Source organism: Aethalodelphis obliquidens, unplaced genomic scaffold (assembly GCF_003676395.1).
Source record: "Aethalodelphis obliquidens isolate GAN/ISIS:26980383/991018 unplaced genomic scaffold, ASM367639v1 scaffold2, whole genome shotgun sequence".
NCBI classification, from domain to species: Eukaryota; Metazoa; Chordata; class Mammalia; order Artiodactyla; family Delphinidae; genus Aethalodelphis; species Aethalodelphis obliquidens.
Genome location: NW_020837946.1, coordinates 86,325,941 through 86,342,052, shown reverse-complemented (window position 1 = coordinate 86,342,052; position 16,112 = coordinate 86,325,941). Strand labels below are relative to the sequence as shown.

Below are 16,112 nucleotides of genomic sequence, written 5' to 3'. Positions count from 1 at the left end.
CAATCTTACAAGTGGAGAAACTTGGTCACTTGTATCAACCTCTCCTTTCAATCTTCTTACTGCATGAATTGTTGGTATCAGATTATTACCGCCCTCTGCTTAAAGTAGGTTGGATTTTTCCCTCTTGCTAGAAGAAAAATGAGGAGGCCCCGTAAAAAGAAAAAAAAAAAAAAAAAAAAAAAACAGTACAAAGGGCTTCAATTGTCACTTAATACTATTTTATTAATCTCAAAGTTTTCTACTCATAAATACATGACAGGTCATCCACATTATATCTTGTGTTCTTATTTTTCTTTCTTTCCCTCCTCCTGTTCCTTTTTCTTTAGCTTCCTTTCCTCTTTCATATATTTTTTCTTTCTAAGACAAGTTTGACCTATCTCTGAATACAACAAGAGTGGGTGGAAGGAAGGAGAACTCCTTGGCTGTATCTTACATTTGTAAAGGGACATAAATTTAACTTTATTTTGAAATGAAGTTCTAGAAATCTCCCCAAACAGACAGACGGGGTTGAAAGCCGAAGACATTCAGCATTCAACTTTAGTTTTTCTTTGTGAACATTGAAAGTATGCTTTTTCTGATAAAGTTTAGAAATTCCTGCATTTTGGTACATCTATCCCCAAAAGCTAAGTAGCCCAGGTTTCTCTGAAGCTCTCGGAGACCTTAGCAAAGAGCTGTTTTCAATTCTTTAATTGAAAACAACTTTAATTTATGAAAGCCCCCGACAGCATGTAAGCTATTTCCGTACCCTTATCTCTCCCTCTATACCTTTCAAGCCTGCCCCTTCGTCATCTCATTTGTGGCTCTGTACATCTTATCATGGCTTTTCACTCTGCTCTGCTTTTCAGAGGGACCTGGGAAGAAGTACTTGAGGGTGAAAATATGGACAGAGAGGTATTTGGGAAGAAATCGAGTAAAGGTAGTGCAGCGTTAAGTCTACTAGTGTGTATTTTCATCCTAGAGCCCATGGCTGTTAGACCTTAGTTTTTATTTGTTTTTTCTTCTTTTTAAACAATTGTTTCTCAGAATAGACTCTGTAGAACATGATACCAAAGTACCCTCCTAATGTAAAGTTTTTTTTTTTTTTAGCATTTTCTGCTCAAGATCCCAATAACTTCTTCCAGGCTTCATCTGTCTTTCTCTCTTTTTAATGTTCCATAATGAGGACTGGAGGGAAGGTTTGGAGAGTATGGAATACTGAAGTTAATTTGTAAAAGGTTGCTTGAGTTTCATGATTTCCAACACATGCTCTGTTATAATTTCCAACTTCTAGTAACCCTTTGAATATATAAAGCTTTTACATTTCTTGCAATAGTGGCAGAGATGTATATATTTATACATCAGTGTCTCTTTGACCCTTTTTTTAAAGCAGAGGCAAATTACAAGAAGCTTAAGAGAGAAGCAATAAGTTCTTCACCTACCAGTTTGAGAACTAGTCAGAACAGTTAAACAGTGTCCAAGTGATTTTTCAGTAAATCAGTCAAGGACACTAGAGTAAATCACATTCACCCCCACCAGAGGTACAGAATCAAGTCAAATCCAGTCAGATAACAGAGGCAGGTGGCCCAGAGTGAGTCTGAAATTTACAAAGTAACCTCACATATATTTTCCTCTGACTTTTTCGTTTGTCACCGAGTCATTACCAAAGGAGGCATAGGAGAGGTGAATGTAAGTTATAAGGCTTTGATGTTAGAGCAGATGAATACGTTAAACCTGAGTTCAAGCTAACAGGTTCTTATGACGATAACGAATATCTTAAGGGCCATCTTCCATCAAGCGTTCTTCAGATAAGCTGTTACCAAGCTGCTGTTATTATGTGCTGCCATCCGGTGTCCGTTTTGTAGAATGCAGAGTTTTTGGTCAAGCTGATGCCTGTGTTGAGTTTTCTTTGGTTTTGGGGTTGTTTTGTTTTGCTTTGTTTTTACTTTCTACCTTTACAACTCAGGATTTGTTTTAGGGAAGCTCTCTGAAGTGTCTCACTTGGAGAAATTGTCCCACCAATTTCATTAATTGTAACTAATTGTCCTTATTAGAATTTAGTTCTTCCTCCTTCCTAATTACATTAAGGATCTTTTTCCCCCTTAGATGTGATGTCTTGTGACAAAAAAAATTAAAATAAATAGCCTGCATTTATTGTCCCAGGATATATTTCCTGTACTGAATCACTAGTGTCAATATCAATCCCTTACCTAATTGTTACTTGTAAATTCATGCGGAGACTCTCTCACCTATTCCTGGGACCTCTGACTTACTGAAGTTGGACATTTCCTGACCTATGTATCTTGTTTAGCCCTCAAGTCTGTCCAACAGCTTGGTGTTTATCTCTCTGTGTGGAAAAATAAAAAAGAACTCCCCCAAAGTTAAGATGATGAAGTGCTGATGCATTAATTGGCTCCCATCAATGGATGAAGTTACTTGCTGGCCATCTTGGGAAGGTAGAGATGAAAGGGCTTCCAGGTCAGCATTGCAGAACAGCCCAGGTCAGGCTAAGAAGTGCCCTTGTTCCAAGGAGAAAGATGTTCAAGTAACTCTTTGACAGCACTTGGGTGTCTTCCTCTCTCAGAGTCTATCATGAGGCTCTGCATAGACGTGCCCAATATGACTAAGGGAGAATTGCATGCCACCTGCTCTAGAGACAACTGATACAGCAGAATGAGCATGGCCTTCTAAGTCCAGAAGACTTGGTCTGAATCCCATATTTATGACTTTGATGCCCTTGGGTAGGATGCAACCTCACTAAGCCTCAATTTTTTTATCTGAATGTGGAGGATTTGTTTCTGTGTTTACTGCCTGTCTTCTCTGAGTTAGACATAAATGCCTTGAGGTCTCTGCTATTTGCCTTTATATATTCAGTCCTTGGAATTGTATCTGTCCTGTGGTAGATGCTCAGTAGATACTTGTGACTGTCTTGGGGATTAAATTACTTGACACAAAATGCCAGGTGCCATACCTAGCACAGAGTGAGAACAAATACATGCATAATAGCTTATCTTATTGAAACACATCTGAGAAGTCAGGAAGCCCTCTAGAGAAAGCTCAGGTATTGCCACTAGAATTATAAATTAGAAAAAGATATACTAAACCAGGAATGTTAGATACTTTTAAAACAGTGCTATGAAAGACTTATCAAAACACTTGGGAACTAAGGAATAAATAAGGGAAATGCAAGAAGTAGGTGCTTTTGTAGTCCTTGTTAGTAAATAACAACAAACAGGGCAGGAGTAATCTAGATGTGTGACCCTCCTGAAATTTGAGAACCCATATATTCTTTTACTCAAAAACCTTTGATAAGCACTCACTAAATGTCAGATATTGTGCCGAGGAGCGGAAAAGCTCCAGGAGGTCATGGTGTTCCCCTCTTTGGGGGTACTAGGAAAGTAGAGGGACTTCCTTTCCATTCTGAAAATCGCTTCATCCTCAAAAGGGCTATTTTTAAAGTCCTGCCTAAGCCCTCTAAACTTGAAGGAGTTACTCGCTCTCTGAGTTGAATCTCAATACACCGAAAAACTGTCACCTATAAGGATTTGGTTGCATACAGAAAGCATTAAAGGTACAAGTCAAGGCAAAACCTTGCCAGTTGATCCTATTCATACTCCCTCCAGAGCTGACAGTGCCATCAAAAGGCTTGCTGTGTTAGAGTAACTGGTGAGAAAGCTTTTCTGCTGATATCCTGAGAATTACAAGCAGCACAATGGGGCAAACACATCAAATGGGGAATGGACTTGAAAGATACTGTGAAGAAAATAGCCAAGTCTCTAGACTACTTCATTCAGAGAGGAAGGTTCTGACCTAAGTCATAGGTTAAAAGATATTCCCATTAGGTGAATTCTTAGCCACTCCTAGACTAGAGGCTTTTGAAACACTTTCTGGTTTTAGACTCCCTACTGAGTGCAGGTGAGTCTACTCATCACAAACCAGAATAATCCCCTAGCAGGAAAGAGAAAGAGGTGGTGTCATGGTTAGAAGCACATCCCTGCTTCCGGCTTCTTATGAGGAATTGAAAGACTCATCATGTGACTCCTTTAAATCAGCTCAATTCCCAAGAGAAAAATAGAGCTTGAGAGTGGTGGGCCTTTGACCAATCCTTCTAATTAACATTAGGTAAAACAGTTAATTTGACAGTCCAGATGGCTTATACCTTGTCACAGGCTCTGCACTCTAGCTTTTATAATTTGAGACTTAGGACCCAAACTATGGTGAAATCTGACATTGACAATCTCCTTAACCAAGAAAATAGTATATTGCTCGTTTGGTTCCAGAACACCTCAATAAAGAAATTAAGGCAACAAAGAGAGTCACATGATTTTTTTTGGTTTCCCCTTGCATATAAATTTATGTTTACACTCTACCGTAGTCTGTGAAATGTGCGATAACATTATGTCTAACAAAACAATGTACATACCTTAATTCAAAAATACTGTATTGCTAAAACATGCTAACCATCATCTGAGACTTCAGTGAGTCATAATCTTTTTGCTGGTGGAGCATCTTGCCTTGATGTTGATGACTGCCGACTCCTCAGGGTGGTGAATACTACAGGTTGGGGTGGCTGGGCAGTTTTTGAAAATAAGAAAATAATAAAGTTTACCTCATCAATTGACTCTTTCTTTCACAAACGATTTCTCTGTAGCGTGCAGTGCTGTTTGAAAGCAATTTACTCACAGTAGAACTTCTTTCAAATTGGAGTCAGTCCTCTCAAACCCTGCCCCTGCTCTATCAACTAAATTTATGTAATATTCGAAATCCTTTGGTATCATTTCAACAGTCTTCACAGCAACTTCACCAGAAATAGATTCCATCAGAAGAAACCACTTTCTTTGCTCATCCATAAGAAGCAATTCTTCATTCTTTAAAGTTTTATCATGAGATTGTGGCAATTTAGTCACATCCTCAGGCTCCACTTCTAATTCTAGCCCTCTTGCTATCTCCATCACTTCTGCAGTCACTTCCTCCACTGATGCATTGAACCCCTCAAAGTCATTCATGAGGGTTGGAATCAACTAATTCAGACTCCCGTTAATGTTGATGTTTTGACCTCTTCCCATGAATCAGGAATGTTCTTAATGGCATCAAAAATATTGAATACTTTCCAAAAGGTTTTCAATTTACTTTTCCCATACCCATCAGAGGAATCATGACCTATAGCAGCTATAATGTATTTCTTACATGATAGAACTCCTTGATCCATGGGCTGCAGAATGGATGTTACGTTAGTAGGCATAAAAACAACATTAATTTCATTGTATATCTTCATCAGAGCTCTTGGGTAACCAGGTAATTTGTCAATGAACACTAATATTTTGAAAGGAATCTTTTTTTCTGAGCAGCAAGTCTCAAAAGTGGACTTAAAGTATTCAATAAACCATGTTGCCAAGAGATGTGCTTTCACCCAGGCTTTGTCATCCCATTTATAGAGCACAGGCAGAGTAGATTTAGCGTAATTCTTAAGGATCCTAGGACTTTCAGAATGGTAAAGGAGCTTTGGCTTCAACTTAAAGTCACCAGCTGCATTAACCCCTAACAAGACAGTCTGTCTGTGCTTTGAGGCTTTTGAAGTTGGGCATTGACTTCTCTTCCCTAGCTATGAAAGTCCTAGATGGCATCTTCTTCCAATAGAAGACTATTTTGTCTACATGGAAAATCTCTTGTTTAGTTGTAGTCACCTTCATTAATTATCTTAGCTAGAGCTTCTGGACAACTTGCTGCAGCTTCTACATCAGCATTTGCTGCTTCACCTTGTACTTTGATGTTACTGAGACAGCTTCTTTCCTTAAACCTCATGAACCAACCTCTGCTTGCTTCAGACTTTTCCTCTGCATCTTCCTCATCTCTCTCAGCCTTCACAGAATTGAAGAGCGTTAAAATCTTGCTCTGGATTAGGCTTTGGCTTAAGGGAATGTTGCGTCTGGTTTGATTTCTATCCAAACCACTAAAACTTTCTCCATATCAGCATTAAGACTGTTTTGCTTTTCTATCATTCATGTGTTCACTGGAGTAGCACTTTTAATTTCCTTCGAGAACTTTTCCTTTGCATTCACTTGGCTAACTGCTTGGCACAAGAGGCTTAGCTGTCAGCCTGTTTTGGTTTTTGACCTGCCTTCCTCGCTAAACTTAATCATGACTAGCTTTCAATTTAAAGTGAGAGAGATGCAACTCTTCCTTTCACTTGAACACCTAGAGGCCATTGTAGAGCTACTAATTGGCCTAATTTCAATATTGCTCTGTCTCAGGGAATAGGGAGGCCTGAGGAGAGGAAGAGAGATGGGGAAAGGCCAGTCGGTGGAGCAGTCAGAACACACATAACACTTATGGATTAAGTTAGCTGTCTTATATGGGCATGGTTCACGGTGCCCCAAAACAATTACAATAGTGACATCAAGATCACTGATCACAGATCACCATAACAAATATAATAATAATGTAAAAGTTTTAAATACTGCGAGAATTACCAATATGTGACACCGAGACATGAAGTGAACAAACACTGTTGGAAAATTTGCGCCAGTAGACTTGAAGGCAAGGTTCAGTTTGTAAAAAAACACAATATCTGTGAAGCACAATAAAATGATGTATGCCTATACTCTTTAATCTTTAAAAAGAAACCCACAACATAAATTAGTGAACAGATTTTAGGCTTCAGAATCGGAGAAACTGAGTTTGACTCTAAGTGTATGGCCTTAAGTAAGTTACCTAAACACTCTGAACTTTGTTTTCCATATTAGTAAATGGACAGATTAGTACCTTCATCTTTTTTGCGAAGCTAAATCTCCAGTAGACAAGCAAACTTATACTAGGTACTCAAAATAATTTATGCTAATTATTATTTTAAAAGAGATCATGAAAAACTGAATTAAAAATGGAGCCTCTAAAACATTGAAAAACAGCATTCTATTTTTCTTTTTGAAATGAAATTATCTTAAATTGGAAAAATCTTCACTTGTATTCATAAAGACATTGTTTGTAGTTTATAAGATCAAAAAGAAATTTACTGTATGTAAAGTGCCAGAACAATTCATATTACTAAGGTTCCAATACCTGCAGTTCTTACCCTATTCAGCTTGTTCATCAGATTCACCTAAGAGGGAATATTTCACAGCAGTTCAAAGTTCTAACTGTGAACCATGAGGTAATCGAATTTCATGCAGCTTCAGTTCTAACCAGTTCCAGTTCCAAGTTTAAGAAAGGGAAGAGTAATGCCACCACATTGTATAAACGATCAACATCTGAAAAAGATCAAATCAGAACCATTTACTCAGGGCTTGCTATAGACAGGAAGCAAATAAGGTATAGAGTATCTCTTGCCAGGAGATGAAAAATATAGTGGGAAATACAACAGGCAGGTTAAATATAGGTTCCCTCATGCCTGGGGGTGTCCCATTCTCCTTGGTTACATATGGTCAAAGTAAGGGGTGGAGATAAAAAAGATGCCCAGTCTAGAACAGCAGTCCCACCAATGTTTACTCTATCTTGGGCCATCTAATATTATGACCTGCATAAGAAGAAGGCTACAGGTGTTGCAATTCATCTTGCTGCTACTGTTACCTAAAACGAGAAATGGGAACTAAGGCAAGGGAAGAAAAAGGTCTATGTGGTTTTCATTTTTCCTCCATCTTTTTCATCATTTGATTGAAAAAGTGACTATTTGAAGACAAGTGGGTCCAAGAACATAGTGTTCATATTTGCATGGTGGAAAATACACATTGTGTTTGTTTTGTTTCTGTTTATCCAGTTTTTTTTCTTTTTAACACAGTGATGTATCATTAGGAAAGCTTCAGGCATGTAAGAGCAGCCTAATCTTGTAAATATTAACTTTACTGAATCACATCTGTCCTTTAAATCAAGCCCCTAGAGACTATGAGGCAAGTGGAACTAAATTACACAAAGATCTCAAATGGTCATTTAAAATGTATCTTTGTGTAGTTTTCTATGGATCAGAGTAGTCTTTTTGTAAACTTTTTTAAAAAATCACTTTTGTAAAATGAATTCAGCTATTCTGAACTGAGTGTTAAACCAAAGCAAACTGCAGCAATATGATGTAATAGAAACTTATGTATACTAATCTCCTTAATCTTTTACCATCTAAAACATTTGTCTTTCTTTATGACACAAATATATACACATCTGCGTATTGAAGTAATACATGTTCAATGAAAAGGAAAATCAAAAGCTATGGTTTCACTCTCTGATTTAACTATTGTTATATCCAGCTTTTTATTTTTTACCCCCATGCCTAAGTTTAATCATTGACTCAACAAATACATATTTATTGCCTACTCTGTCCAAGGCACTGTTGCTTGTCACTGGGGGTATCTCTGTAAGGATGAAATGTTTTCTGTCGATTTGGAGCTTTTTATTTAATGGGGGAGAGAGAGAAGTGAAATTTACAAAAAAAAATTTTTAAATTTATCCTAAGTTCTATGTGAGGAAGTCATGGAAGACATATTTGAGGACATAATATTTGAACTTCGATGAATGGGAATTGATAATCAGAAGGGGCTGGGATGGGTGAGGACAATCATAGGTAAATAGCACAGCATGGTCTTATGAACTACATATTATATTATGGTCTGCATTAAAATCTTCCCACATCAGGATTCTGCTAAGCACAGGGTTCATTAGTCCATTGTATGACTTCATTATATGCAATTTACATAACCTATCTCATTTTTTGATATTTTAGATGCAGAATTAAGAAATGGTGCACTTCCTTCTTATGTACAGAGCCTTAACTTATGAGATGATTTCTTTAGGATAAATTTAACTTCATAGTAATGGGCTTGTTCAATCAAAAGATATACACATTTAAAAATATTTTTTAAAAAACATATTGCCAAATTCACTCCTGAAAAGTTCTTTCCACTCCCACCAAAACTGTATGGGAGAATCCATTTCTCCATACTCTCAGTAAACCTTGGTATTATTCCTTCTAATTTTTGCCAATTTGATTGGCAAAAAAGTAAAAAGCATTTGACTCCCTTTATTTGCATTGAGTTTCAACATTGAAAAATATTGTGAACTAGGCAGGCAAATTAGCTGATTAGTTTTGCAGACTCTGATGTATACTAAACCAATGAAGAGATATAACGATGAAGGACAAGGTTCTGATTTCTATTTTTACTTTGCTGTTTTTGGTTTGCTGCAGAAACATAGACTTTTTATGGAGTGGAAGACATGGATACACGAGGTTGGATTTTTGATAGCTGAAAAAGATTTGGGGAAGATCTACAAATGATGAAACTTTTACTATAAATGCCATGATATATAAAAATTACAGAATATTTTTATTATTTTTTTAATCTAAATTCCATACCACCTGTAGATTTTAATAAAGAAAAGATTATTAGGAATTCTGGTTAAAAATAAAGTTAGTCTCTACTTATTCCAAATGTTGCTCATACAATACCTGTGAATGATTTCTTCAAGTGATAGTGCTTTTTTGCTTTTTTCTCTCCTAAGGAAAAACTGGTCTACTTCCTGGATTGTTCTTTCTAGTCGAAAAATTGAATTTTACAAAGAATCCAAGCAGCAGGCTCTGTCTAATATGGTGGGTAGTTCTCTGTTTCTACTATTATCATGTTTACAGAAATATCGTTGAATTAAAAGTTTGGTTTCAACAGAAATCACACTAAAGCCTCCAAGCTATCAACATCTGAAAGCAGATGGAGGAAAATGACTCAATAAACTTTTAATCAGATGAAGGGAAAATAGAACTTAGTGTTTGTTTTATTAAGTGGTGCATTTGGAGAATAATCACAAAATGAGATGAATGGCAAGCAGCTCTCTAGTAATGGGAAGGTAACACTTTAAATTAAGGTGCCATTTATAAATGCTTTATTCTTATTTATGAAATGATCACTAAATGCAGCTACTTGCTCAAATAATGTAGTATAAAGTATGTTATAAAATGCATTAGTAATAAATACTTAACGGATGAGACTATGGAAAGCTGTTTTAAAGAATATTATAAGGCATAAATCGTATTAAACCATGTATGTGCATCTTTAATACATGAATTTAAGTTGTTATCTAGCATGCTATAAAGTGCTTCACACATTAATAAATAATAATAAACTGTTTATAAATGATACCTTAATATAGGGTGTTACCAATGAGGAAACACTCTAAGTTAACAGTGATTTTTTATCTTAGTCTAACTGTGACATTCACTGCATCCAGCTAACCTTTCTGAACAGTTCTATGACTCCATCTAATGGAACTAATACAATTTCTGTATCCAATAGTTATTACAAAGTGAAATTTGTAGGGCTTCTTGATTTGTACCTGGAGGAGGGCATCATATATGCCCACAGAGATTTGACAGTGATAGTAGGAGCAATTCTGAGCTAGTTACTGGGGCAATTCAAGCTCAAAACCTTGCTGCCCAAACACCAGAGCTGCCACACGATGTTGGAGACAGTGGGCAAGCAGCATATCTGACAGCCTCCTGAGTAGGAAGGACTCTGGGCAGGAACCAACCTGCCATACCCCAACGGCCTGATGGGCAGCAGGGAAAAGGGGTCTCCTGGCAGGAATTAACCACAATGAACTAATTTGTATTTGGCAGGTAATAAAACGATGGAAGATTCTTTGCTTTCCAGCCACTAGTCGTGTTTGCTATGTAATCCTCTTTAAATAGGAAATAGAAAATCATTTGCTAGGAGATTTTTTTTTTTTTTTTAAAGGAGAAGATTTTAGTAAGAACAAAAGGTAGCATTTGGCTTGCTCCTGTTAATTGCAATAGCCTTTATCCCCAAGTAGCTTGCTGATTTTGGAGTCTCGGTGCAGTCCAATCTGTAAACTAATTATGAATAAATTAAAAATATATCTCAGTCCTTTGTATTTTTAATTTAAACTGCCTCAGAAATTTGTTTTAGGGTTTTGTTTTGTTTTTATTTTTTGGCTACAGTAATGTTGAGATAATCTTTTTAAGAAAAATAAGGTATCCCTAAAGGCTAGGTACAAAACAACTCCCATCCACCCACGGGTCCTTTGTCTTCCCTTTGAATGAGTTCTAAAGGGGAAATCAGGAAGGGAGGAAAGTCACTTGCCTTGATGAATTTGGCTGCTGAGAAGATGATCTTCATCCTGCTGGGTGAGAAGAATTCCATTGGAGCAGAGTTTATGTGAATGTGCTGGGATAATGGGAGAGATTAGATTCCAAGTTAAAGCATTTGGTTTATTTTTATTTTATTATTTTAGTCTCCTCATACCAGGAGATAGTTATCAGGTGCTTAATTTTGTACAGGTGGAAGAAACTCCCCCTTACTGTAGGCAAACTTTGCAAGTCAGCTCACTAATTGCATGCCTCTAGTTCAAGCTTCAGAACTGTTGTAAATTGATGATAGATTTTACTTTTAGAGGAAATTTGTTAACCCCCTTTTTTTTTTTTTTTTTGGCAGTCCCTATTTATTACTTCTAGTCCCATTTTCAGTGCTCTTATGGTTTCTCCCAGACACTCATTGTCTTCAAAGCAAATTCTGGGCAGGAACTAACTGTATTTTGTGGTAGTAGGGGAAAGAATTGCAGATTCCTGTTTGTACTGCATGGATTGTCTTGCTAGTCAAGTTCTTGGATACATTTCTAACCAAATATTAAAGGCCTGGTGGGATAGCCCACATTTACCAATTCCAGTCTCAGAGAAATGATATGATGATTACCAGGCCTTGATGAAAGATACTGTGGTTTTATTTTGAAAGAGATTTATGCTCAAGTTTCTGAATTTCTCTTGTGCCCCCTTACACATGTCCTGGTATTACTGTTCATTGTACTTCTGGGAAAGTCTGTCCTTTTCTCCAAGGGGGTCTGTAGAAGCTGCCTAAGTGAGTGCAAAATGTGGCTTAAAAGAGTAAATGGCATTTTAATCTGTACAGGAATGATCTTTGAATGTTAATGCAGTGGTGAGACAAAGCAGCAGAGTAGCTAGGAGAAGGGCTTTGAAGTTCAACCATAGGGAGCTTTATTCTAGTTTTGCCACTTAGGAGCTGACAAACTTATTCAACTGCTTTGAGCTTCAGAATCCTCATCTGTAAAGTGGAGATAGTAATATTTGCCAAGAGAATTAGTAAGGAATAAAATTAGTTAATAAAATAAAAATATGCATAGTAGCCATAAAATAATTATTATATTCTAATATACTCCATTAAAATATAAATATACTGTATTCTATAGTACATAATATAGGGTATAATATAATTATAACTTATCATTATACTATCTTAGTTTTGCACTTGAATTGATTCACACGTGCGTAGAAGAAAAGGTATATTAATTCAAGGAATACCAGCGTGTACTGTCTCCAAAAAAAGAAATATGTATCCATAGGCAGCATAAAATATTGTGTCTGAGCACTGAATAATTCTGAAAATGAAGCCATTTCTCCATTTGGGGTTCTAGATGTAATATCCTGCTTATCCATATATATTTTCCTGGGACCCTCATCTTCCTTCATTGTCTCTTAACCTTACTGCTTTCACATTTAATACAGAATGTCACACGGTGTTGTGCCTGATCCCACATTCCATGTTTGACTATATTTCTTTCTCACTGAAATTCTTTCAGTTCATAACCAAGTTACATTTTTATCAAAAGCAGCCTCCCCCTGAAAAGAAACACAGTCACTTTGCTGGTGTGTGTAAATCAGAGATTCATAGGCTCTGGGTCCTCAGTGACCTATTCAAGGAAAAGAAGGACTGACCTATTCTGTTTTTCTTTTTTAATGACATTAAAGAGTAAAGTACTGCCTACTACTACTGTCACTTTCTAACAGAAAGGACATTGTATAATACCCCAATCCTAAATCTAGGTGGGATAAAACCTCAAAATTAAAGACAGTCTTTACCAAGAGAGGAAACCATCTCCCTCCTACGTCTACATACATTGTCTCTGTTTTGTTCACTTCACCTCAGACCAGAGAAAGTTTGGTCCAGACTGGCTGGCCCTCCTGTGAAAAGGAGCATTGGAAAACCACTGGTGTCCTTAGTTCCGGATTTTCTGGATTATAAAGGAAAGGACAGTGTTCTTATTCTGTATTCTGATTTGTAACTCACTTTAAAATTTTAAAATATTGTCACTGGAAAATAACAGAAACCATTTTTAGTAAAATGTATAAAACATGTATGTATATTTTAACAGTTATAATCAAACTTCTACATAACCACCACCCAGGGCAAGATGCACACCCTGCCAGCCCTCCAGAAGCCCCACCCCTGCCTATTGTCTGTATGTCATCACAGCCTCTTCCCTTGCCACAGACTTAAATGGCATTTTAGTCATTATTTTATCACCCTTTATTATTTTCCCACCTATATCTGTAGCCCTTAAAAATATAGTATACTTTGTCTGCTTTTGAATTTATAAAATGGAATCACAGCATGTGTTTCTTTTGTTTCTTGCTTCTTTCTCTAAATATCAATATGTCCTGCTTTTTCCTTCCTTTCATTTTGTTTTAATCATTTCATATTTTTCTTTACTGTTTTAGGAGTGATACACTTGGTGTTCTGTTAGTGACTTGCCTAGAATTATAACTTATTGAAGACTAAAGCTATTCAAATATTACTTTAGAATAGTTTTAATTCACTTATCACCTTTCCAATGTATATGCTATTTCTGTCTGTATTTTAATTCTTTTTTAACACCACTAGACATTATTTATTCTCTTTTATAGAATCAATATTGATTTTTATTTGCCCAATATTTGCCATGTTCCTTGTTATTTATATATTCCTGTATCTTAGACCTTCCCTCTAGGATTATTTTTTCTTCTATTTGAAGTATATTCTGAGAAATTCCTGTAGTAAGGGTCTTGTCGTGACAATCTGTCTCAGCATCTGCTTGTTTCAAATGTCTCTATTTCTCCATCATTTTGGAAATATATATTCTCTCTGGATATAGAATTTTGAGTTGGCAGTAATACTCTTTTGGCACATCAAAGATATCATTCCACTGTTTTCTGTCACCCATTATTGTTATCAAGAAGTTACCTGTTAATCTAACCACTGTTCTTTGGTCCCTCATAATATTTTCTCATTACCTTTGTGTTTCCACTGTTTCACTGTGATGCATCCAGGTGTCAATATCTTTTTATTTTCCCTGCCTGGATTGTTGGGCCTCTTGAAATTGATTATAACTGTCATTAATGTATTTTACAAATTTCCAAGCTATTATCTTCTCAGATGTAGCTTCTTTTACATTTTCTCTCTTATTTTCTTCTAAGCCCCTAGTTAAACCTATGTTAAATTTTCTCACTCTATCCTCCACATGTTTTATATTCTTCTTTCTTTCTGTCTTTCTGAACTGCATTCCAAATAACTTATCTTGATTTATCTTCTAATTTAACTCAGTCTCCCTTTGTGATAAACATTATTTTTATTTCAATTATTATAATTTTTATTTCTAGAAGTTTGTTTCTTTTTTAAATTTACTATGTCATTTGTTGTAGGTTTTTTTCCTGAATGTTAAAGACTCTCTTTTATTTTGTGAAAATTAGAAGGCATAGTTTTTTTATATTCTGTGTCTTGTGATTCTAGCATCTGAAGTCTACATCAGGCTGTTTCTACTGGTTCTCACTCATGTTGCTTTGTTTCCTTGTGTGTCTGCTTATCTTTGACTGTGTGCTAATCATTGTTATTGAACTATCATGGGAGGTTCTCTGAGGCCTGGAATAAATGTGTCCTACTCCAGAGTGTTTTGTATTTTTCTAAATTGTCTGGGGGCACTTCCAGTGATTGATTAGATCAATTTAACAGTTTAAAATTTTTGAGTTATGTGTACATAAAAGGAGGGCTACAGCTGTGCTACACTTTATCAGGGACAGAATTATTGTTCACTCCTTCTTCTCTTAACATTGTTCATCTACAAAGGCGGTCTTCTTTATAATCCCTTGGGATTGGAGAAAGGGAACAAGTTGAATATTGGTTCTCCTTTATCCTTTTATAATGCCCTCAGGAAAGATGCAGTTATTTTGATTTGATATTCTGCTTTTCTCTGTGGGTTCAGATTCTCACCTCCAAAAAATATTTACCCTGGATGTTCCCACTATCTTTTCAGCCTTTCAATTCTTTTAAGGTTAATTTTAAAAAGAAATATTTTATCCAGCATTTTTCATTGTTTGCAGTGGGAGAGTTGATCCAAATAGCATAGTTTCTCATTACAATCTACCTCACTTTCATTTAAATATGCATTTGGTTAATCAAGTTAGTGCTATTTATATAAGCCTTGGTGGGAAAAGACTTCATAAGAATATGTATTGAAATCCTACAATGAACAGCTTGCTCGTTAGGGCTACATATAAGGCATAGAGATATAATCAAGATATAGTCTTTGCTTTATAGCATCTCTGCCAAAAAAATAGGATGAGATGAAATAAGAAACATAGGAGAGTGTTTTTTTTGTTTTGTTTTTTTTGTTTTGTTTTTTTTTTTAACATTTAAAGGAGGGACAGCTCACATCTGTGAAAGATTTGAATTAGGCCTTGAAGGATGGTTATAATTTCAATATGTGGAGATTTGTGGGCAGGGAAAATTCCAGTGGAGTAAAAAAATATGAACAATGGCATGAAACTGAAAATGGGCAAGGTCTGTGTGCTGAAAAGAGAAATGAATTTTTTAGTTCGGCTGGAAAATAGGATAAAAGAAAAGGATTGAGAAGAATGCCATGGGCTGAGATTTGCTACCAGGGTCAACTCTTTAATAAGGTGTGTCAGTAATTCTCCAGACATCTTCACCCTAGAATAATCTCTCGTGGCTCTTCTTTTAACAACTACATGCTGAACAGCAGTATGACCCAGGTGTTGCTTGTCTTAAAAAGACCAGTACTATCACAGGAAAAAGGCAAGAGAGGAGATGATTCTTCTAACTGCAACTCATTTAGTCCAAGAGCAAAAACTTTTGCCTCAAAAGCAGCTACAGTATTATTTGATTCATCTAGTGGCAGAGAAGTCCTAAAGAAACAAGAGTTGTCAGTTTGAATTATCCTCTGAGGCCTTGAATCATACCCCTTGCATTTTTCAGGTACACTTACCTATTTCAGTACCAGCATAGTATTTCAGTTGGCTCCAGCAATTCACTTGCAACTTTTCTCCTGGGTATGGGCTATACTTTGTGATTTTAGAGCATCTG

General features: G+C 36.2%; 1 protein-coding gene across 3 annotated transcripts in view; it reads left to right on the top strand.

The window, feature by feature from the left end:
* Positions 1-16,112, top strand: part of ARHGAP15 (Rho GTPase activating protein 15) — a 622,754-nt gene that overhangs the window by 99,492 nt on the left and 507,150 nt on the right. For all 3 annotated transcript variants that reach the window (XM_027131893.1, XM_027131900.1, XM_027131911.1), the window contains one exon: positions 9,454-9,541. In XM_027131893.1, the coding sequence (XP_026987694.1) occupies positions 9,454-9,541 (88 nt within the window). The remainder of the gene's footprint in view (positions 1-9,453; positions 9,542-16,112) is intronic.